Source organism: Mastomys coucha, unplaced genomic scaffold (genome assembly GCF_008632895.1).
Source record: "Mastomys coucha isolate ucsf_1 unplaced genomic scaffold, UCSF_Mcou_1 pScaffold3, whole genome shotgun sequence".
NCBI classification, from domain to species: Eukaryota; Metazoa; Chordata; class Mammalia; order Rodentia; family Muridae; genus Mastomys; species Mastomys coucha.
The window spans coordinates 43,861,260-43,883,685 of NW_022196909.1; the positions used below are offsets into that span (position 1 = coordinate 43,861,260).

At 52.5% G+C, this 22,426-nt stretch overlaps 1 protein-coding gene across 2 annotated transcripts; it reads left to right on the forward strand.

Annotated features, from left to right (window-relative positions):
- The first annotated feature begins 2,074 nt into the window (after positions 1-2,074).
- Positions 2,075-20,850, forward strand: Wdr4 (WD repeat domain 4). Of its 2 annotated transcripts, XM_031347811.1 has the most exons (11): positions 2,075-2,232; positions 3,965-4,033; positions 4,799-4,942; positions 11,091-11,247; positions 11,824-11,936; positions 13,946-14,006; positions 14,343-14,441; positions 15,213-15,277; positions 15,936-16,119; positions 16,597-16,666; positions 18,082-20,850. In XM_031347811.1, exons 1-11 carry the CDS (start codon positions 2,144-2,146, stop codon positions 18,267-18,269), a joined length of 1,239 nt encoding a protein of 412 aa, XP_031203671.1. In that variant the 5' UTR covers positions 2,075-2,143; the 3' UTR covers positions 18,270-20,850. The 2 variants fall into 2 exon arrangements, with proteins under 2 accessions (XP_031203671.1, XP_031203670.1); XM_031347810.1 differs by lacking the exons at positions 2,075-2,232; positions 3,965-4,033 and having other exon boundaries at positions 4,799-4,890.
- Positions 20,851-22,426: the final 1,576 nt, after the last annotated feature.

The following is a 22,426-nucleotide window of genomic DNA, read 5'->3' on the forward strand; positions in this document are numbered from 1 at the left end:
TCTTAGGAGGCAGGCAGAGCTCAGGCCCATTCGAGGCCTAACTCTTAGGAGGCAGGCAGAGCTCAGGCGCATTCGAGGCCTAACTCTAAGGAGACAGGCAGAGCTCAGGCCCATTCGAGGCCTAACTCTTAGGAGGCAGGCAGAGCTCAGGCCCATTCGAGGCCTAACTCTTAGGAGGCAGGCAGAGCTCAGGCCCATTCGAGGCCTAACTCTGCCCAGTGGCCTTCAGACCTGTGACAGACCAAGGATCCCGTGCTTTGCCCGACGCCACCGTCACATTCATGCGTGTCTTAGTGAGCTGTTGCATACGTGGATACGTTCATGCCTGTCCACAATGTCAGCACTGTGTGGGAGGGCATGGTGACAGGTGGGGTCTGTGGTGCCTTGGCAGTAGGCTACTGCTTTCTCTCTATAGTCCATTTCTCTTTGCTATGGTGTTTGAGAAGCTCAAGACCCGGCTTCTCTGATACGATTTTGGCTCACCCATGATTTAACTTAATCACATCTGTAGGTGGTGATTTCATTTGTACGAGTAATTTTTTTTGTTTATTTATTTATTTATTTATTTATTTATTTATTTATTTAGAGATAAGGTTTCGGGCTGGTGAGATGGCTCAGCGGTTAAGAGCACTGACTGCTCTTCGGAAGGTTCTGAGTTCAAATCCCAACAACCACATGGTGGCTCATCTGTAATGAGATCTGAGGCTGTGGGAATGTTCTTTGGCATAGGGGAAGGTTTAGGGGTGGCCCCTCTGCTGAAAGGCAAGGAGGGGGCACCTCCTGATAATCTCCCTGCAGCTGAGGACATAACTGCTCCATGAACCCAAGATGTGTTTGGAAGAAAGTCAAGGCTCTTGAGAGCTGTGCGAGCAAGGGTCAAGGAAGCTAACTTCATGCACTTGGGCATGGGGAAAATATTTACTGTAAGATATGAAGAAGTGGGCATGCTTCTGCCATGAGAAAATACTAAGAAATTGTGCTACGTGATCGTTGTTAGATTCTATTTTTAGCCTCACTGTGCTTTACTATAAAAGATTTCTTACATTAAGGCCATATCCTTGCCATTGCCAGCAGAGCGGTGGTCCTCTCGCTCTCATTCAGTTGCCCTCTTTACTTCAGCCTCACTCTTGTCCTCTGGCTCCGACAAGCGGCCCTCTTCTAGTGTATCTGAAGACAGCTACAGTGTACTTACATATAACAATAAATAAATCTTTAAAATAAAAAAAGAGAGATAGGGTTTGTCTAGCCCTGGCTATCCTGGAACTCGCTCTGTAGACCAGGTTGGTCTCAAACTCGAGATCTCTCTGCTTCTGCCTCCCAAGTGCTGGGGGATTAAAGGCTTGGGCTACCACCTCTCAGCTTGCACAAGTAATTCATTTCAATCCATGCTGTTAGACAGATGGAGATTGTTTACTTGCACAAGTAAAATGAAGACTCGTTCTCAGTTTGAGGTTAAAAATGGAGCCAATTGCTGCTGCTTTGTAAGATGGACTCACTCGGAAAACCGCGCAGCCGTCAATTGTACACAGTGTGGTAAGTGGCGGCTTTGAAACAGGACACGGAACGGATCAAGTTGTTTACTTTCACTAGGGTGTGTTGGGTGGGTGGGGCAGACAAACCTTCTCTTTAGGAGCTGTCCATATCCAACCTATAAGAGACCACAGCATTCTGGACGTTGTGAGTCTCTGGGATGGATGGAACGAATCTTTTGGTGATCTGGGCAGGCACACGGTTAGATAGACACGTTTGACAGTTGGGGTTCAAGACTTCTTTGTCCTAATGAGGATGGTAAGTGAGTAGCACGGCGACTCTTACGCACACACGGCCACATAGTGAGCCTGCCACTACTGATCCAGTACTGACGGTACACAGCAGCCTTTTAAATTTTTAAACCGGCACACACTGAGTACCAGGCTCTGTCCAAGAGGAACCACCTAACCCGACGAGCCGAAAAGCCAATCAACACGAAAAGCACGCGGGGAATCAGTATATAGCGTCACCACCTCCCAGGCACTCCACCCAAATGGGACCTCTCCCTGCCCTATGCGCATGCTCCTGGCCGGCACGCCGAGTGACGTCACTGGCCGGCGCCAGCAGGAAGGGCGCTGCGCGTCGCACGTGTCCGGAGGCGGCGGGCGGGCCCATGGCGAGCTCGGCGGGGCTGGCACTGTGCGCCCAGACGCTGGTGGTGCGGGGAGGCAGCCGGTTCCTAGCCTTCTCCACTACGAGCAGGTAAGAGGCTCGGGCTCAGGGCGGCGGTGCTGGACCGGCCATGTTCCGTGTCCTCCTGGATTCTCCGTCCTCGGCGCCCCTTCACCTGGACCCATCGCCCCGTAACCTGCACGGCGGGTCCGGGGCGCTCTCTCCAAGAGTAGGGCCACTTCCGGACTCTGTGGCGCCTGCGCGGCGTTGGAGGCTGGGTCACGTGGGTGTCGCATTGCTCAGGCTTCTGGGGGTCCTGGGCGTTCAATCCTGACCCGCTTGGGAACAAAACGTGCTCCCTCTCCCTGGTCTGCGTCCAGCAACCCGGCTCTAGTTGCTCTTCAGAGGTTTTGGGTTCTTTTTTTTTTTTTTTTCCGCGACAGGTTTCTCTGTGTAGCCCTGGCTGTCCTGGAACTCACTCTGTAGACCAGGCTGTCCTCGAACTCAGACATCCGCGTGCGCCACCACTGACCCGCGGGTTTTTGGGTTCTTAAACTCGACACCTCCCAAACCCAGGATGCAAATAGAGCCTGAAGTGGGCATCTCCCTAAAGGTCCTTAACACGACATAAAGTTTTGCTTTATGTTATTTCTCTCTTTACGTTGTGCTCGGTCAAAGGATTCTTTGAGCAAGTAGTTAATTACCACGAACCTAGAAGATCAGTGGCAGCCCGTATTGGCTGCTTTTTTATTTTCCTCTTTCCCATTTAGCTTTGGTACTTTGACATTTAAAGATTAGGAATGTTCCTCAGTGTGTGCCTTTTGGGGAGTGGCATTGGCCATCCAAGTTTCAGACTTGGAAAATGACTCCTCTTTCTGTAGTTAAGTGTTTAATGGGAAAAGTCTTTGGTGCGCCACTTTACAGGTTGTCAACAGTACTGGATGTTTTCATGTGCCAGGGTGCAGGGTCAGAGCAAAAGAAGGGAGCTTAAGTTCTAATTTGGAAAGTATGTGATTCTCATATGAGTAAGGGCCTGAGGCTCACGGGGGCAGGCGAGACTTGTTTCTGAATTATGTAAGGACAACCTCGGCAGTTTTAAATTTGGGAGCAAAGCCGGGTTGAAAACAATATCAGAGGGCTGGGAGATGGCTCAGAGGTTTAAGAGCACTGGCTGTTCTTTCAGAGGTTCAATTTCCAACAGCCACATGGTGGCTTATAACCATCAATCCTGAGATCTGGTGCCCTCTTCTGGTATATAGGCATACATGCAGGCAGAACGTGTGTGTGTGTGTGTGTGTGTGTGTGTGTGTGTGTGTGTGTGTGTGTGTGTGTGTATGTATAACAGAATATATATGTATTACAGAATATAAATGTATGTATATATTACACACACATACATACATGCATATATATAATAAGTAAATTTAAAAAGAAAAAGAAAAACCAATATCAGAGTGGGTGGGGTAGCGTGAGATGGAGGTGGCAGGGGGCAGCAGCAGTGGACACCTTTGATCCTAGCACTCATGCAGAAACAGGTGGATATCCAAGTTTGAGGCCAGCCTGTTCTATAGAGAAACTACCAACATAACAAAGAACAGTATCAGAACATAATTTCTTAGAATCAACAGGTTGGTGGCTAGAAGAAGACTACATTGATTCCAGACTTGCACCACCATGCCACGCTGAACTGATGTGTCCTATTAGGAGGTTAAGCAGTGGCAGTTCTTGGCTCTTCTCTGTCATGGATAAGACCCATAATGTAATGACACTGGAATGTTTCTGTTCCAAGAGAATGATGCTCACTCCTGTCTCTTCCCTTTAGTGATGATGGCTGCGTCTTCACATTCGACTGCAGTACTGCAGAGAAGAAGGTCTCGCCAGAAGAGAAAGGGTGAGATGGTGGGGAAGCACACTCCTTGCGGTGTGAGTGCCGAGTGGGGAGGCCGCCCAGAGATTTCATCCTCACTGGAGTCCTAGTTCCTGTTACCTAGCTGTGGGGCTAGGCTAAGTTCCATTTCAGAAAGAAACGTGGAAGTAACTTTAAATGTAGGCACTCAGAATAAGTATACCTTCTCAGGGGCTTTCGGATGTTTTGTTTTGTTTTAATTTTAATTTCTTTAGTACTCATCTTTGTTGCTGGCTCCTTAAAGTAATAGTGACCATTTCTTTTTTTCTTTTTGGTTTTACACGGTTTCTCTGTGTAGCCCTGGCTGTCCTGGAACTTACTCTGTAGACCAGGTGGCCTCTGCCTCCCAAGTGCCACCATCGCCCAGCAGCAGTGACCATTTCAAACGAAATGCGTTGAGGGCAGGTGTGGGAAATTAACTAATTGAAAGGTCCGAAGCAGATGTGACTGTTTTGTGTGGTGGCTTGGTCCTGCGACTCGGTCTGTTATTAATTTTTTCGGTCTATGCCTCCAGCCTTGGGTTAGTCCATGCCCATGAGGGCTAGGCCATGTGGTCGCTGAGAGTCCTTCCTGGATGTTACCATGCTGAGTTGGGAAATTAGAGCTACTCTCTGAACTTCAGGTCCCCTGAGTCTGTTGTTGTGCTCTGGCACATGAACAAGCATCTTCTACCTTACCTGTGTTTGAATGGACAAGCCCGGTAACTCAGGCGAGGCCTAATTGTTTGCCTTTCTTCCCCCGCCCTTTCAGGGAGGACGGACAGCCCACAGACAGGGGGAGTGACACGGTTCTGGCGTCCACCTTCTCCAAGTCTGGCCGCTATTTTGCTTTAACAGATGACAGTAAGCGTCTGATTCTTTTCCGTACAAAGCCATGGCAATGTCTGAGTGTCAGGTATGAAATGCTAACATCGAGTCATTTAAGATGGCCTGTGCACTCCTTGTACTTGCATGTCAGTAGCCGTAGTGACAGTAACTGTGGTGACAAGCAGCTAACCTCAAGTACCAGCCGCGTGTGAGACCCCAAGTTCAGAGCATTATGGCTATTAACTGACTGAATCCTAACAGCATGTCGGGGTGGCGTGGGTCCGTCCTCTCACATTGGGTGGGATGGGGGTTAAGTCGCCAGTTTCGGGCTATTCAGCTTGGATAGGTAGAGCCAGTTTATGTAGAGGTTCCTCTGGCTGCAGTGCCAGCACTCAGTGCCACCGTGCCTTCCTGCTTTCCATGTTGCTGCAGCCTCATGCCCAGCAGGAGTGGGACTGTTAGCTAGCTCACACTCTGGCTCTGAGAGTGTCGGGGCTCTGGGTAAGTGGAGCGGGTATTGCACGTGTGTAAGCTAGGTGATGAGGTTCATCCTTGTGTGTCTGAGGAGAAGATAACAGACAGGCTGGGCATTGGGTGGGACCAGCAGCTGGGCAGGAGCACAGCTGGCTATTCTGGTCCCCTCTCCCAGGAGTTCCATAAGCACTCTGCATTACTTACCGCTGTTTGTGAAGTCAGTGTGCAGGGAGGGAGATGGGCCCGTGGTTTTGGGGGAGGAAAGTGTAGGTGATGATGGCACTGAGGAGCAGGAGACTGTGTGACTTTATGGTCCCCGAGATGCCACCTTTTCTCAGTGCCACCTTGTCCCTGTGCATAGAGGCGGGTGTCACTGTGGTACCTAGTGCTGGGGCCCAGACAACCTAATATAGATGCTCTGGGTCCCCTGAATCTCTTGATTCTTCTGTGGCATCAGCACACTGAACAGAGTCAGCCAGGGCCTCACCCCCATCTCCACCCGCACCGCTGAGCTTGAGTTGATCCATCAGTTTTTCTGTTGCTGTTTCAAAATCCCTGACAGAAGCAACTCAAGGGAAGGAGGATTTATTCAGGCTGGTCGCTCAGAGGATGCGCTTTTGGGACAGGAGTGGTGCTGGGAGCGTCAGGATGTGTGTGGGAAGGAAAGGTGTGGGCAAAGCTTACAGTGTTGATTGATCATCTATGGGTATATTAGGATCAGAAAGCAGGGCTGGACAGTGTCTCTCACGCTCCGCCCTAGGGCCTACGTATGCCAGCTAGACCTTCTCTCTCAAAGGTCCTGTAGCTCTCAGAACCATGCTGTGGACAGTGTCTCTCACGCTCCACCCTAGGGCCTACGTATGCCAGCTAGACCTTCTCTCTCAAAGGTCCTGTAGCTCTCAGAACCATGCTGTTGCTGTGGATGAAGTGGTTAAGCACGTGAGTCTGGAACATTGCACACTCATCCAGTCAGGGTAGCCATGGGCGTGACATTTGAACTACTGATGCTCAGGAACATCAGCTGAGCTGTGTGGGTTTTTAGTTCATCCTGTTTTCTAAGAGATGAGTTTAAAAAAAAAAAAAGCAACCAAAAAACCCAAGCTACTACTAGGTGGTGTCGGCAAGAGCACATCCAGCCATCTGCCCTCTGTCGGCCGGCTTAGAAAAAGAGGCCTGAGCTAGTCCGTGTGTGTTTTTGCATCTTAGATGATAGCAGATGTGTACTGTTTAGAAACAGAGCAGAGTAAATTAACAAAAGGACATTCAACGTACCCAGGCTTCCTCAGGCCCTCCACAGGCAGAGGCGGTCCTCCAGCAGGACGTTGGCTTTCTTTTTTAAATGTACTTACTTGCATGTGCTGGTGTGTGTACACACATGTACCTACATATGTATACCTGTGCGTGTGCTCGGGTCACTTCTCCTTCTGCCACACGGGTCCTGGGCATAAAACTCAGGTCCTCTGGCTTGGCAGCGAGCGCCTTTGTCCTGGAACCCACGTAAGGCTGGACATAGAAGGCTTGCATCTGTAATCACAGCACTCCAGCAGAGATGGAGCTAGAGACAAGAGAACTCTATGCTGCAGACAAGCTAACCTGTGAATGCAGCGGCAAAGAACTGGAGATACTGCTGTTCAAACAAAATGAGGGAGGACTGCCTGAGGTTGTCCTGACCTTCACGTGTGTGCTGTATGTAGCACATGCATACTTGTATCCACACATGGGGACCCACACATATACACAGAAGGTTTTTAAGAGAATGTGATGGGACCCCTTCTAGGTTAAAGACTGACTGCAGAGGTAGGCACAAGAGTCACCTGGCCACCTGTGACAGCACAGGCTTTGGTGTGCCAGTCTGGGATGAGGTGGGATGATCTGTGACTTGTTAGTTAGGTGCTGGGGGCACAGCCCTTAGTTCTCAGTGTGTTCCCCACTGGCCTGCACCCTTAGCCTCCAGTCTGTGGCTCACATAGCTTACATGGTTGTGCTATGGGCTCACTAGGTTGTGAGCTCAGACAGCCCTCTGACCTTCCGTTTTTAGATCATGGGAATGCATAGCCGTCCAGCAGCATGGCTAGGAGACTCCCAGGATGAAGGAGTGTGGGGGAAAAGGGAATTAAGTTGCTGAGGTTAGGGAGGTAGCAGCAGCAGTGCAGGCTACAGGCATGGAGAGGGCTCATTCGGAGCCTGCTGTGGCTATAGAACACCACTGGGTGGGCCCACGGTGTGCTTGTCTGTGTGCACACTTCAGGTGCACACGGAGCCTGAAGAGGCTGAAAGAAGATGTTGGAGCCCCTGGAGCTGAGGTCAGTGCTTGTGGCCTACCATGCAGGAACAGTGAGTTCTTTACAGCTGAGCCATTTTCCAGCTCCTGCATGAGTTTCTAAGTGTGTTTTCTCATCACGCAGCGTTTTCAAATCTTCAATCTCAATTGCCAGTGAGGCAGTGTGGCTTTCTGCACATTGGACAGTCGCATGTGTTTTGTGAATTTCCTTTTGTATCTTTCAGGTTTTTTGTTTTTGTTTTCATTGAGAGGACTTTCAAACTTTTTACAGAGTTGTAAGAGCCCTTTGGAAAATCAAAATTGAGAAAACAACTCCTGTGGAATTTTGGGTTCATGAAGTTAGTAGGACAAGGTGAAGTCCTTCCCTGTCTGTCCACTGAGAAGTCTGAGTGTGAGGAAGGGAAGCAAGAAGGGGGTCTGATCAGGATGGCCACAGGCAAGTAGAGTGAGGGTTCTCATTCCCCTCACACTGGAGGCTGCCGTACTCCATACTGTGGTGTCACTGTACATTGTGGACTCTGAACCTGATCCCTTGGGGAAACCTTTATACCCGTCCTGCAGCCTGGCTTCAACAGTTGCATGTATTTGAGTTTGTGCATCTTGCATACCACTGGGAACCCCAAGCTGCTCTGGGGCTCCCTGCCTGAGGCCTGAGTGCTGGCCCGCTGCCACCTTCAGTCTCTCCTTCTTTCCTTCTGTTCTTTCTCCTTTCTTTCTCCCCTCCTTCCCTTCATGACCCTTTCTCCCACCTTCCATCTTCTCTCCCTCCCCCTTCCCTCCTTTCTTCTTTGGTTTTTTGAGACAGGGTTCTCTATAGCCCTGGCTGTCCTGGAACTTCCTCTGTAGATCAGGCTGGACCTTAGTCAGAGAGGGCCAGGTTTAAAGGCATGGGCCACCACACCTGTGTGAGTCTTCCCATGCCATACCACTGCTACTCAGCTCCAGGCAGAAATGCCCATGGTCACCGCCAACCTCTCAGACCATGGCACAGAGGCAACTCCAGGAAGGCACCTGCTGTGGGTAAACCCTGGCGCTAGGGCCCAAGTCAGATCATCGGACGAGGAGTGTGCAGGGAGGTCACTCCAGGAGCTGAGGCAGACACCCGCTGAGCCCACACCATGCCACGGCAGGTGTTAGGCACTTCCCTAACCTTCTGGTCTCAGGGTTTACAGCCAAGAGCCCACAGAACAGTGCGTGCTCTCCTCTCTGGTGGGCTCCAGAGGAGGGGGGAGGGGGCAGTCTCTGACAATGTGTCACATTGCTGAGCCCTGAAGCTCCCATTTACATATGGTGCTGCCCCAAGCCAGCCTTCAGAGCCACAATGCTTAGATTCTGCCAGGCACCAAGGATCTCAAACCGCCTGTCACAGCTGTCTAGCCATAGCTCTGCCAACCCAGGCTCTTGCCGACAAACAGCCTCTGCCCACGTGCTGTCACTCTCTGCAGAACACTTTCTAGAATGCCCCAGCTGCACGCACAAGATTCTTGTTCCGAAAACCACCCAAAGCTAGACGTTTTATCTGTCCTTTTGTGCCTTCCTCTTTCGCTGGCATCCCCGGTCTCTGGCCCAAAAGGCAAATAAAGGGTTCCTGGCCCATCAAGCGGTAGTCTCTATGGCCCTACCACTCTGAATTGATGCACTGTCATCCACAACTCTCCCTCATAAGACTGAGAGGAGGCCAGGCGGTGGTGTGGCACACGCCTTTAATCCCAGCACTTGGGAGGCAGAGGCAGGCAGATTTTTGAGTTCAAGGTCAGCCTAGCCTACAGAGTGAGTTCCAGGACAGCCAGGACTATATAGAGAAACCCTGTCTCAAAAAAAACCCAAAAAGACTGAGGGGAGAAGCCAGGTGTGGTGGCCCATGCCTTCAAACCTGGTCCTCATGGTCACCGTCAGTGGTTTGGCTTGACCCCTGTGTAGAGCTTATGTTTGAGTTTGGTACAATTGCTCATTGAAGCCATTTACACAGACATGGTTGCTAGGCAGCTCAGGCCATTTGTTTTGGTTCATCGGCCCCAGAGCCTAATTGTCTTTCCCCTGCTCTCCATTGTACCCTGCTGGAGCACTGAGTCTGCATCTGCACAGACAGACAGACAGACAGACGAGCAGCAGTGCAGCCAGCTCCTTCCTTCTTCTGTCTCTTGTGGAACACTGTCCTTGAGTGTCAGGTTCTGTCTCAGGCCTGCATATGGCCAGCCCGCTGCTGTGGGGCTGCAGGTCCTATGCTGCCCCAGCGTCGGCTCGGCTCGGCTCCTCAGCTGTGACTACTGCCTGTGCTGAGCAACAAAGGAAACGGGGGGCAGAGGGGGGGCAAAGTTTCTGTGGTGAGGGTGTGTGCACCGCAGAGCAGGGATAGAACAATGGAGGCTGAATTACCAGGAAAAGCGGTCTGGGTGCCATCCCCTGGGACCAATGCTCCTTAACTGGATCAGCTTTGAGCTAGACCTCCCCATGGGACCTGAATGGGGTGATATGACAGATTTAAGTGGTCTCCAACACTGTCCCTGTCTGTATCTTGTACTGGGGATTCTGGCTGACTCGTGTCACTCTGTTGCCTGTGGCTCACATTGCTCTTGGGTATGGAGAGCACCAACAGCCACTTGAAGGGTGTGCCAGCCTGATAGCACCTGTGGCCTTCCTGACTCAGAGTCACAGATGTGTGGGGGTGGGGAGACCCCAGGGCTGGGGTCCAGAGAGCATATACGCATTGTAGTATGGCTAGCACCTGTCTCCTTCAGCTGAGCAGCAGAAGGTTCTGGGGTGGGGAACAACTTCTCCAGCACTTTATTGCGAGCTTTTCAAACACAGCAAAGCCGGGGGTGTTTCATAGCAAATGCTCGTGACACAGGCCTGCAACTCTCAGTCTTCCTTAGCCTCTGGGGTGCTGGGATTTCAGAGATGTGCCTGCCTGCCTTTGTTTTTATATCTTAGGCTTTTATTTATTTACTTATTTATTTATTTTGAGGCAGGCTCAAAAAGAGAGTTTGTTACTTAGTTACTCTCTGTGTAACTAAGACTGTCCTGAAACTTGCTGCCCTAAACTCAGAGATCCACTGCCTCTGCCTTCCAAGTGCTGGGACTAAAGTTTTTGAGGGGGAGTTCTAAAAGTAAAATAGGTTGAAGGCATTGTCTGTTTTGGCTCATTGTGTTGCTTTACGTTTGGGGCACCACTGTCGGCAGTGTCAGGTGCAGATTCTGCTCCTACACTGCAACAGGGCCAAACCCCATTAGCTCTTCCTAAATCAGAACTGTTCAGCCGTGTGGAGCATCCCAGCATAGCGTCACCTCAGGCCTTGTGGGAGAAGGCCTGCTTTATAGTCACCAACAGTGAGAGCTGGCTGTGTGCCACCCCTTTGCACCAGGTGACGTCAAAGCATTATGAGCATAGCCATTTTAAGTTGGGACCATCTCTGGCTTTAGGGTCTAAGGAGGGCCTGTGCTGATTTGGGGCGCAAGGCAGCTCAGCTCTCTGACTCTGCAGGACGGTGGTGAGGAGGTGCACCGCCCTGACCTTCACAGCCGCAGAGGATCGAGTCTTGGTGGCTGACAAGTCTGGAGACGTCTACTCCTTCTCAGTGTTGGAGCCGGATGGATGCGGCAGGCTGGAGCTTGGGCACCTCTCTATGCTGCTAGACGTGGTACATGGGAACACACAGGCAGCACTGTCTGCTCCAGCCACGGCTGGAGAGGGGCAGTCTGGGCAGGGCCAGGCGGGAGAAGCATGGGGATCCCAGAGCAGGAGGCTGGAGTGGCACTGACAGGCGAGTGATGCTCATTGTGCACCTCTGGGGTGGTGAGAGCTACTTGGCCTGTGGTCTCCCTCTTTCCTCTCCTAGGGTTTAGCCGTGAACATGGCCTCCAGCCTATAGAACTGGGACAGCCTGGGGTGGGTGGCATCAAGGGCTGTGCTTAGTGTGATTCTGGCTGTCGCTGTACAGTGTGGGGCTGGGAGGGGTGTAGCAGGTATGGGTGGGTGGCAAATATGGCTCTGGTCTTTATTTAAGCTGAGGAATGGGAACTGGGTGCTTCTGAGGGCCCCTCCCCCCCCAGCAGGGCAAGCTCCTCTGTGCCTGCCAGTTCTCTGTGCTCTTCCAAGCTGCACTTCAGCTCCCTGAAAAGCCTTCAGGGTGGACTGGAGCAAATCCAAGCATTCTGATGGTATTTGCAAGGCCCCCCAGTAAGTGACTGTTTTTCTGTTGCCCCTGGCAATGTAGGCCGTGAGTCCTGATGACCAGTTTGTGCTCACCGCAGACCGGGATGAGAAGATCCGGGTCAGCTGGGCTGCCGCCCCACACAGCATCGAGGCTTTCTGCCTGGGACACACAGAGTAAGTGCAACCCTGTGCCCTCCCCAGACAGGGACGTCTGGGTCTAATGGATGAGGATGGGTCAGGGCACTGGTGCTGGTGGCAGACTGCTCGGGGCTCCATGCTAAGAGCTACTTGGAGACTCAGAAGGCCATATCGGGCCCATGGCTCCCTCAGGTGTGAGAGCTGCAGAAATCCAAGGCTGTGGGCTGTGTGAAGCAGTTGCTTTGAACTTAACCTGCGCTAGTGCTCCTCAGCCCATTTCTACAGTCTCACATTGAAAACTCCGGGCTGGGATCTGCCGAGCCTCAGTCCAGTGGGCATGCACTTCTGCCTCAGGATCTTGCCATGTTGCTGGTTCGTGGAACTGGTGTTTACATGGCAGCCCTTTGCTCCTCTTTGCCATTTTCTGCTTGACATTGCCTACTTCTAGGGGAACTTTATCCCTGTACCTTCCACAGGAACCTGTCACTGAGTACAGTGACTTGAGAATGAACAGTACCTGTGAGCTAGCCTCTGGGATTTCTGCAGTGCCAGGGATGGAACCCCTCCTGTGGCCTTTTATATGATGGTTCAGTTTAGTTCAGCCTTGTGGAGACTGGTTCCCGTTCTTAGCTGCTGAGAAGTTGGTATGACGTAGGCCTGTAGAACGCACACAGCTTATTCCTCTTGGAGGGCCTAAGACTATATAACTAGTCTAACAAATAGCAGCCGTCGGTCAAAGGCCAGCTGCAGGCCAAGCCTGGGTCAGGTTAGTGGCTTGGTATTGGTGTGATGGGGATGAAGGGAGCCATAGGAACCAACGTGTGCTAGGAGCCCTGGGTCTTGTGAACGATAATTGAAGTCTTTGTTAAAAGCTGGGAGAAGGGCTGCAGAGAGGGCTCAGCGGTTAAGAGCACTGCCTTCTTCTTCTGAAGGTCCTGAGTTTGAATCCCAGCAAGTACATGGTGGCTCACAACCATCTGTAATGCGATCTGATGCTCTATTCTGGAGTGTTTGAAGACAGCTACAGTGTACTTACATATAATAATAAATAAATAGATTTAAAAAAAAAGAGCTGGAAGAAGCTGGGCAGTGGTGGCACATGCCTTTAATCTCAGCACTTGGGAGCAGAGGCAGGTGGATTTCTGAGTTCAAGGCCAGCCTGGTCTACAGACTGAGTTCCAGGACAGCCAGGGCTACACAGAGAAACCCTGTCTCGAAAAACAAAACATAAAACAAAACAACAAAAGAGCTGGGCTGGAGAGGTGGCTCAGCTAAGACCACTGGCTGCTCTTCCAGAGGTCCTTAGTTCAATTCCCAGCAACTACATGGTGGCTCACAACCATCTGTCTGTAATGGGATCTGATGCCCTCTTCTGGCCTGCAGGCATACATGCAGACAGGGCACACACATTAAAAATATATAAAAGGAGCTAGGAGAAGGGTAGTTTTATTGCTTGCACTGGAGATCATGTTCCTGGCCAGGAGGCTTGCAGGGTAGGTGTGGGGTTCCAGGAGGCTTGCAGGGTAGGTGTGGGGTTCCAGGAGGCTTGCAGGGTAGGTGTGGGGTTCCAGGAGGCTTGCAGGGTAGGTGTGGGGTTCCTAGAGAGCCAGCTTGCTCAGGGGCATATCTGGTGGCCCAGTGGCTGCTGCTGTCCTGTGCAATTGGAAGCCACAGAGCTAGGCTGGGGTTTGTGGGTGGCTATATGGAGGCCTCTTGGGGGCTTCTCTGAGTGTTCAGTGGCATGGCTTTCCTCTTTTCACTTGCCCTGCCCTCTGAGGCTCACTGACCCTGCGTGTAGGCATCTTGAATGGAGGCAGGTTTGTGGGTCAGGGTGAGGTAGTGTCTCCATACAGAGCTGCATGCTATAATCCTCTGGCAGAACTGGGCCCTGCCACCCTTGGTCCAGGTGTAATGTTGGGGACTCAAATGTGCCCAGCATGTTCTCAGTACCTGCTGGTACTGGTGGGTTGGCAGTGTTTTCCCTTTCTGAGCAGGGTGAGGGACTCCCTCCCGTGTTCTGGGTGACTTAGCTTTGTTCCCCACAGGTTTGTGAGCCGCATCCTTGTCGTGCCCAGTCATCCTGAGCTGCTGCTTTCTTCCTCTGGGGTAAGTGCTGTGTTTTCTGCTGGGTGGTCACAGCTGTGTATATAGTTTATGTGCCCATGTGTGTTTGCCTGCCTGGTCCCAGCACAGCAGGCGTTGAAAGTAGGGGACTCTGGCCATCTTGGTCCCTTTGCCTGTTGACCCGCCTGCCATCATGGAGGCTTTCCTAGGGTTCTGGCACAGTTGGTTAGCTTGCTGTACTCTATGGAGTTTTCTTCATAAGGGAGCCCTAGCTGTGTGCACCCAGCCACCTTCATTGTCTGGTTCCCCTCCCCTCCTTTCTTGCTTCTGGGCAGGCCTCTTGAGCCCACATGTAACCCTTTCTTCGTCTATGTACAGGATGGCACCCTGAGACTCTGGGAGTACAGAAGTGGTAGCCAGCTGCAGCGCTGTGACCTGGCCAGCCTACAGGAGCCTAGAGAGCAGCCAGGCCACAAGGTACCTGCGTGCTCTCCAGCCACCTCCTGTTGTTCTCATTATGGGGAAGTCTTTGAGAAATGTTTCCTTGCTGCATGTGTCTGGCTTCTTACAGTTTGGGGAACACACACAGGATTTCCAGTTCTGCAATGCCTGATGGGAAACAATTCACATCTCACCTTGTGTGTGCACGGGCTGGCTTACAGGAAGGTCTCCGGGCATACTTGAGTATTCAAAGATGATGATGGCAGACAGCCTCACTGTGTTTTGTCAGTGCTGGGGGCACATGCCAGCATTCTCTGTGCTCATGGAGTGCCCCCTGGCACCTCCTATGTACCTATGATTCCTCTGGCATCAGGGGTGTTCCCAGATTGCTTAGCTTAAAATTGGGTGGCATGGTGCCTGCCCTCCCCCAGGCCAGCCAGTGAGAGGCACGTCCTTTTTTTCTTCTACACTTCACAAAATTTGGGGCTTCTAGAAGCTTCTGTATATATCACCTCCTGTCCTGGGAAGCATGGACAGGGGTGTCTCTGATCCTAGCCCCTCTTCCCATGTGTCGCTGCTTTCCCACTGTGGCTTTGGAGGCATATCACAGGCCTGCAGGGACAGCCAGGGTCGTGTGTGAGGACAGGGGCCTTGGCTGCTCCCCTCCTGGTGATTCGAGATTGTTTCTGTGGACTCTTGCCCTGCATTGGCATTACGTGGGACCCATGGTGCCTGCGCCCTTAGGCTCCACTGAGAAAGGTGCTCCACTGGGAACAGGCCTGGCTAAGCAGCTGCTTTTCCCTGCAGGGGTTGGCCGCATCCAGGATTGCATTCTGGGGACAGGAGAGCTATGTGGCGATTCTGTGTGAGTGGTAAGACAGCGGGTCTCACTGTCAGTGGCTAGTTGGCACCCACGGGGCAGATTGAAGGGCTGGGTATAATGGAGGTTCCTCCTACTGCCCCTTCTCAGGTGGCTGGTGCTCTTCATTCTCTCCTGTGAAGCCTGGGCTTGCTCTTTGCCCTCCTTAGACATGAGAATATTATAGGTTTGGAGAGGAGAGAGCAGCTCTTCAGAACCCAGCCCTTCTGTCTACACCCGTGCTTCTCAGCCTCCCTAATGCTCTAGTACAGTTCCTCCTGTTGCGGTGACCCAACCTTAGTTACTTTTGTTGCTACCTCCTAACTGCAGTTTTGCTACTGTTAGGAATTGTAATGTAAATATGCTTTGCTAATGGCATCAGGCGGTCCCTGTGGAAGGGTCATATGATGCCTCCAGGGTCACATCCACAGGTTGAGAAGCACTTGACTTATCCACTTGGAATGGGGTGGCCATTTCACTCTGTCCCGTACTCGTGCTGTATAAAGCAAGTTGCTCCAGAACTCGGGCCACAAACGCGTCCCGTCTCCCAGGGCGTGGGTGGCTCGGGGTCTTAAGGGTAGTGGAGACAGGCCTAGTGCTAGCGTGTCTGTGCAGAGCGCTCCGTGGGCGCGTGCTGTGGTGGTGACCCCCAGTCTCTCTCTCCTGGAAAGCGTTCCCGTGGTCTTCGTCTTCCAGCTTGATGGCAGCAGACAGCGGCTGGTGTTCAGACAGCGCCTGACTTTCCCTCACCGAGTGTGGGATGTTGGATTTGAGGAGACTCGGGGGCTGTGGGTTCTACAGGACTGCCGTGACGCCCCCCTGGAGCTCTGGAGGCCCGTGGGCGGTGAGTGGCAGGTGAGAATATGCAGCAGCTCTTCGGCCTGAGCCGTCTCGGTGGGGGTGTGGCAGGGTGGAGCTGAGATCTTCTCACTGCCTTGAACCTCCTCAGCTTGATCAGATCTAGGTCCTCAGGCTGTAGCCTGAGGCCACTTGTCCCGGGCTGAGTACTGGTTCCTATGTCCAGGAGGTTAATTTGCCATCAGAGATGGGTCCCAACTTGACCCATCTCATCCCACATTGCTGAAGGCAGCACCAGCTGATGTGGGTGTGCCCTTCCTGTGTACGGGCCCTGCGCCCGCCCGTGGGCTTTGCTGGGGTGCTGATGTACACGGAGCACTATCCCATAAGGCTTTGGGTAAGCTAGGGAGGACAGTACTGGGAACTCTTGGCCAGCTTCGGCCACCCCTGCCCGAGGCTGGTTCCGTGCCTGAGGCTGGCCCGGCCAGGCCTTTGCCTGCTCACGCTCAGTCCCGGCTTGCTTGTCACCTGCAGGCGGCTTCAGACACTGCTGCATCCCAGAGACTCTGCAGCCATCTCCGTGAGAGCTGGGCCATGCTGGAAGGTGAGAGCTCTATTGGGTCTGTAGTGAAGCAACTGAGGGTGTGGGGGCCGGGGCAGGGACTCAGTTGCTGCTTGTATTTACTGGGCCAGAGAATGCTCATGCAGGCAGGACCACCCAGACCCAGTCTCTATGAGAAAACGATTACTCAGAAAAGAGGTTGCAAAGGCGATTCTTAGAAGTTAGGGTTCCGGGCTGGAGAGATGGCTCAGTGGTTAAGAGCACTGATTGCTCTTCCAAAGGTCCTGAGTTCAAATCCCAGTAACTGTTACATGGTGTCTCACAACCATCTGTAATGGGATCTGATGCCCTCTTCTGGTGTGTCTGGAAACAGCTACAATGTACTCCTATAAATAAAATAAGTCTTTAAGAAAAAAAGAAGTGAGGGTTCCTAGACTTTCAGGGGTGCCCACCACAGGCCGTTTAGTGGGGCGACTTCTCAGTTGAGATCCTCTCTTGGAGCATGACTAGCTTGTGATGAGTTGAAATAAAAGTGGTAGGCAGGTGAGGTAGGTGGGTGTCCCCTGGCCCCGGCTGCTCACCCTGGACCCCTAACTGCAGAGCATGTCGGAATCTCTTACCACGCGGGATGAAGCAGCTCAGGCTGTCAGGCCCGGCTCAGGTGCCTTTCCCTCCTGAGCTATCCTGCGGTCTCTCACTGTCCATCCTCATGCTCTGCCTGGCTGGCCCTCTGGGCTCTGCTGGGCCTTGCTCAGTCTGGTTCTGTTGAGGGTTTCCTGGTGCCGTCTCAGGCCAAAGCCTGTCTTCACGTCTAAGATGCTCCATACACAGATGGAGCACCATGCTAGCCTGTGCATCCTAAGCCTTGCCTGCTGGAGGTGGGAACCACACCCACCTGCCCAGTAGGGTGGCCTAAGGGTCCTCTCTAGCATGCAGCACTGATTGTCTTTGGGATGTACCTCAGCAGGGTGAGACTGGCTGCGTGGCTGTGCCAATAGCAGCTGAACTTAACACTCAAGGAAGTCCGCTGCAGTGTGGCCAGCCTGCCGGGATCTGGTAGCTCCTGTGGCCTCTGTAGACCACCTGCCATCCACTGGTGTTGACTGGCTCTGGCCGGTCTCGGGTTCCCCTTGGGCAGGGTCCATGGTTGGAGGATTCAGGTCAGGACCTGCTGCTTGCTGCTGGCTATGTCAGTGAATGAATGGGAAAGTGCAGCCAAGATGTCAGCCAAGCCCTCGTCCCTACTTTCCCCCATACTTCTACCCTTCCACATTCTGTTGGAACAAGTCCCCAGGTCCATCCTGAGTGTGGATCCCAAGGGTTGGGTCACATGAGGTTTAGGGTATTTGAGTGTCAGGGAGGTAGGATTCCCAAGGCCATTCTGTGAGAGGAGGTAGTGCTGGCCCTGGGCCATGTTTCAAGTCACTCACATGGCATCTCTTCTTGTCCTGCCATAGGCTCTGTTGGTGTAGATGACGGCTTCCGCAGCCTGTACAAGGCCACCTTTGACAACATGACCTCTTACCTGAAGAGAAAGGAAGAGAGACTGCAGCAGCAGCAGAAGAGGCGGCAGAGGAGCCCCCTCCCAGGGTCCCCAGGACAGACCAAAAAGGCGTGCCTGGGGCAGTCAGCCCTTAGTTGCTGACCTTGGGCTCTCATCCCTGAGGCCCCATGGGCAGCTCTCTCATCCCTTCTGCCTGGGAGGGAGATCGTGGCGGCCCAGTCCCCAGCACAAGCTCAACAATCTTTCTGGTCTCCAGAGACTGCCTTTGTCACTTAGCACAGGCTCCTGTCCAGGTTGCAGGGGAGACAGGCGGTGTTAGCTTAGCTAATGAGTCGATAGCTGTGTGGAAGCGCCTTCACATTGAAGGATACACTGACCCACAGCGCCACGCCCGTCTGCCTGTCAGTGCCCACAGTGACGTCCCCTGGGATCTTCTGTAGGGAGGCCTGCAGGCGGGTCCTGCCTTCACAGCATTGCCGGGAAGCTCTCTGCTGGAGCTCCGTATGGCTCCGTAGCTGCTTGCTGGTGTGAGGCAGATTCGGTTGGTGCTGTTTCTCTGTGACGATGCACTCCTGTAGCCTCAGTCCGGGCTGAGCAGGCTGAGCAAGCATCAGGGCTGTGTTGCCAGGCCGGCCTTGTTTTACAGGGAATGATGATGGTCTTGTGGCTCTGTTGCTCTGAACTCTGCATACGCTGCAGAGCAGAAGGGAATGCACAGCATCAATAAAGACGAGCTTTGCATAGCTTTCTGGAGTGTGGAGCAGCAGCCTCCATAGCTGGTCTTCAGACATTCAACGTGTGTGTGCTGTTCAGATGGCTGGCTCTTGGTGGTTAGAGAGGGGTGTCATCCTGCTCTGTCCACCCTTGTGTTGTGTCCCAGACCAGCTGCTGTGGAGACAGTTCTGGGCTGGGGAGATGCTTGGCAGAAACCAGAGCTCAGTGCAGGTACCGCCCATACATAGAGAACAGAGGCAGGCCATAGCCTAGCGCACCTATAGCCCTACTGTTGGGGCCGCAGACTAATGCCGCCCAAACAGTGACCTTTTAGGCTAAGATCCTGTCTCGGAGGAAGACACCCAGTGTCATCCTCTGGCCTCCACGTGGACATGTGCACACAGTAGAAAATGAGGCCACAAGCAGCTATCACTTGAGTGGGTGATATTCACGACGCAGGGTACTCACCTCTGTTTAGGAGCTAATGTCATGTGCCATGAACCCTGGGATGTTTGGTCCCTGGAGAGAAGGATGTGCAAACTAGGCTGTGGGGCGGGGTCTTGTGACCCGAGTTCTAAATAATTGGAGATAAATGGACAATGTCTCATGACCGTTTCAAGTCTGAGGGCCCAGGAATGCAGCTTTGCAGAGACAGCGCAGTGTTCTCAGCCCTTTGGTCACATGCTGCCAATGGACCTGGCAGAGCCCGTGCCTGCGAAGCAACAGCCCCCACAGGGCCCTCATGGCCCGAGGGTCAGTGCAAGGAACTGAAAGACCAAACTTGTGTGTTGCTGAGAGGCATCTGTGGTCCCTGGTGTCTGGCTCAGAGGCTCTGAAATGGCCACAGTCAGTGATAGGGAGTCCTCATGTCAAAGAAGAGATGGTGCCTTCATGATGGAGTTATTCCTAAGGTCCTGACGTGTCCCAGAGCCAAACAGCAGTGAGCAGCAGATGCCCCACCCCCACAGCCCCAGTGCTGTCTCCACTTGTAAGGCCATGGTGTTCAGGATTGTTCCTACCCCACAGTGACACCATTCCATCTGTGGATGGTGTTCCTGAGCCCACTTACCTGTGTGAATGTGGCCAGTGGAAGCACTCAGTGGTGTGGGGTAGAGGACGGTGTTAGACCTCGGTGGCCTGGTGTCCTAGGCAGGCCGCAGCTGACTGGCCACAGGCTCTGCCTACCCTCTGGCTCTGGTTTTCCTGGCCCTGGGGCCAGCAGTGGCTCCTGGTCCCTTAGGCATAGCTTCTGAGCCTCTGTCTTCGGTCCCACTTTCAGGGTCCTTAAGGCCTGTAGGCTGGGTACATAGCATTATGTTTACAGGACCCTGCTAGCTAGTAGGCTAGTCCGCATGCCTATGCTTCAGGTTGTTCCAGAAATTTCTTCCCTAGCAGGGTGTGTGGAGTCCCATTTTTACTGGGGATTTGTGCCTTAACTCGTTTTAGGCCGGTCTGATCTAGGCCATGATTTCAACTGGTGTCAGGACGTCGTCTTCACCTCCGACAGCAGCTTCCCACTTCTGCTGCGATGCCCTGCTGCCAGGGTCGATCCCATGAGGCTGTCCATCAGTCTCTGATAAGACACCAAGGCAGCCGGGCGGTGGTGGCACACGCCTTTAATCCCAGCACTTGGGAGGCAGAGGCAGGCGGATTTCTGAATTCGAGGCCAGCCTGGTCTACAAAATGAGTTCCAGGACAGCCAGGGCTACACAGAGAAACCCTGTCTCGGGGGGGAAAAAAAAAGACACCAAGGCAATTTATATGAGAGAGATTAACCGGCCTTACAGTTCCAGGGGGGCTAGGGGCTCACATCTTCTACAAGCAGGAGGCAGGGCACACTGGGAATGACACATCTCGAACAAGGCCATAGGTCTTAGTCCTTCTAAGCATCACCACTGAGGTGCCATTCCCATCCAGACCAGTGCACAGCGCTCTCCTTTGTCAGTTTAGATTTGGCCTCTGTACCCCCTCATCCCCTGCCTCATTAAACATTTATCTTCATTCCTCATTACTACGTTGTCTCTGCATCTTGCTTTGAGATTCCTTGCGCTCTGCCCCACCTCTCACTGATTCAACCCATCCAGCGGTGTTCAAAGTTTTCAAAGGTCTGTCTTATTAAGATGGCAGGTCATGTGCCACACAGCTGAAGTGCACACAAAACGACATGCTACAATGTCACTACTCGGATTCACGTGTGAAGGTGCCCTCAGGAACAGGGCATTTGCTGCTGTTGGCACTCCACACTCCCCTGTACTCGCCTACACTCCTGCACTCGGCCACTTCTGCTCAGCCCTCTGAGATGTACACATTGCACGTGGCTTAAGTGGTACAATTGTGAAGATATCAGTCCTCTCTACCCGAAGGATGGCTTTGTTGGCCAGTATGAAGACTGCTGTGGTGAGTTTTCGAGTTCCTGCTCTCTGGTCCACAGGGGAGCATTTCTGTTGGGTACAGAGGTACCCATCACTGTCTGCAGGAGATTCTAGCACTTCCAGGATAGCAATCCCCCACATTCTGCAGATGTTCAAATTCCTTGCTTAAGTGGATTTTGTAGCACACTCTCTATGTGTGCCCTCTCTCCAACCCTCTGGACTCGCTTTTGGTGCAGTGTGCGAATTCTCCCTCCAATCTGAGATCTAAAGATTTTCTCTGATTTTTCCAAAAGACTTCTGGTTTCGTTCCACAATTTGTTTTTGTTTGTTTTTCAAGGCAGGGTTTCTCTGTATAACAAACCAGGCTAGCCTCGAACTCCCAAAGATCTGACTACCTCTGCCTCCCAAGTGCTGGAGTCAAAGCCCCGTGCACCATCATGCCTGACTTTCATTCCAGTTTTAGATTCAGAGTCTGCTCTGACCAGATGTGTGAGCTCTGAGCCTCTTCCGTCTTGACATCCCGTTGAATTGTTTCTTTTCATTGTCTTCACAACAGTTCTAGATTGTGGGTTTACAGTCATTTTTTTCTCCCTTAGGCTTTACTGCTATGCTTCTGGCCTGTGAGGTCTCCTCTGTTCTGTTCTCTCAGCTCTCAGAGTCTCGCCCCTCAGCTCCTGAGCACCCTCCCTGCTTTTCTTTGTTATCCTGGAGATGGACCCCCCCACCCTCCACTCCAAGGTTTCCCTGTTGCTTGCAGGCAACAGTGCTGAGCTCTGCCACTAGAGGGAGCAAGAGGCACACCAAGGATGACCGACGACGAGGCTCTCTCTGGCTCCCAAGTGCTGCCTTTTCTGGGCCTCTGTGGCATCTGCTTGCCAGCAGTAACTTCCCTAGCTCTCAGTAAGGAAGGGATGCCAGTGTGGGCCATGGTTGTCAGCTCTTTGACAACCCCATCATCCCACGTGACATGGCCACTTCCAGCACACAGGTTCTACATCTCAGATGCAGGTGATGCGCAGGGTCCTCAGCGTCTAGACTCAGCACTTCTTTGTACCTGTCATCTGCCCTGTAATGGTGGCTGCCACTGAGAATACACATTTTTCTACTGGGCACAGGGTGACTCTTCCTGCTGTTTTTCAAGCTTTTTCTTTCTTTCCTTTTTCTTTTTTCTTTTTCTTTTCTTTTCTTTCTTTCTTTCTTTTTTTTTTTTTT

Excerpts from the sequence above, each read along its gene's own strand:
- Wdr4 (XM_031347811.1), top strand. The coding sequence starts at position 2,144 with ATGGCGAGCTCGGCGGGGCTGGCACTGTGCGCCCAGACGCTGGTGGTG. Across the intron at positions 11,248-11,823 it reads TCTCTATGCTGCTAGACGTG|GCCGTGAGTCCTGATGACCA; the intron begins GTACATGGGAAC and ends CTGGCAATGTAG. Across the intron at positions 16,667-18,081 it reads GAGCTGGGCCATGCTGGAAG|GCTCTGTTGGTGTAGATGAC; the intron begins GTGAGAGCTCTA and ends GTCCTGCCATAG.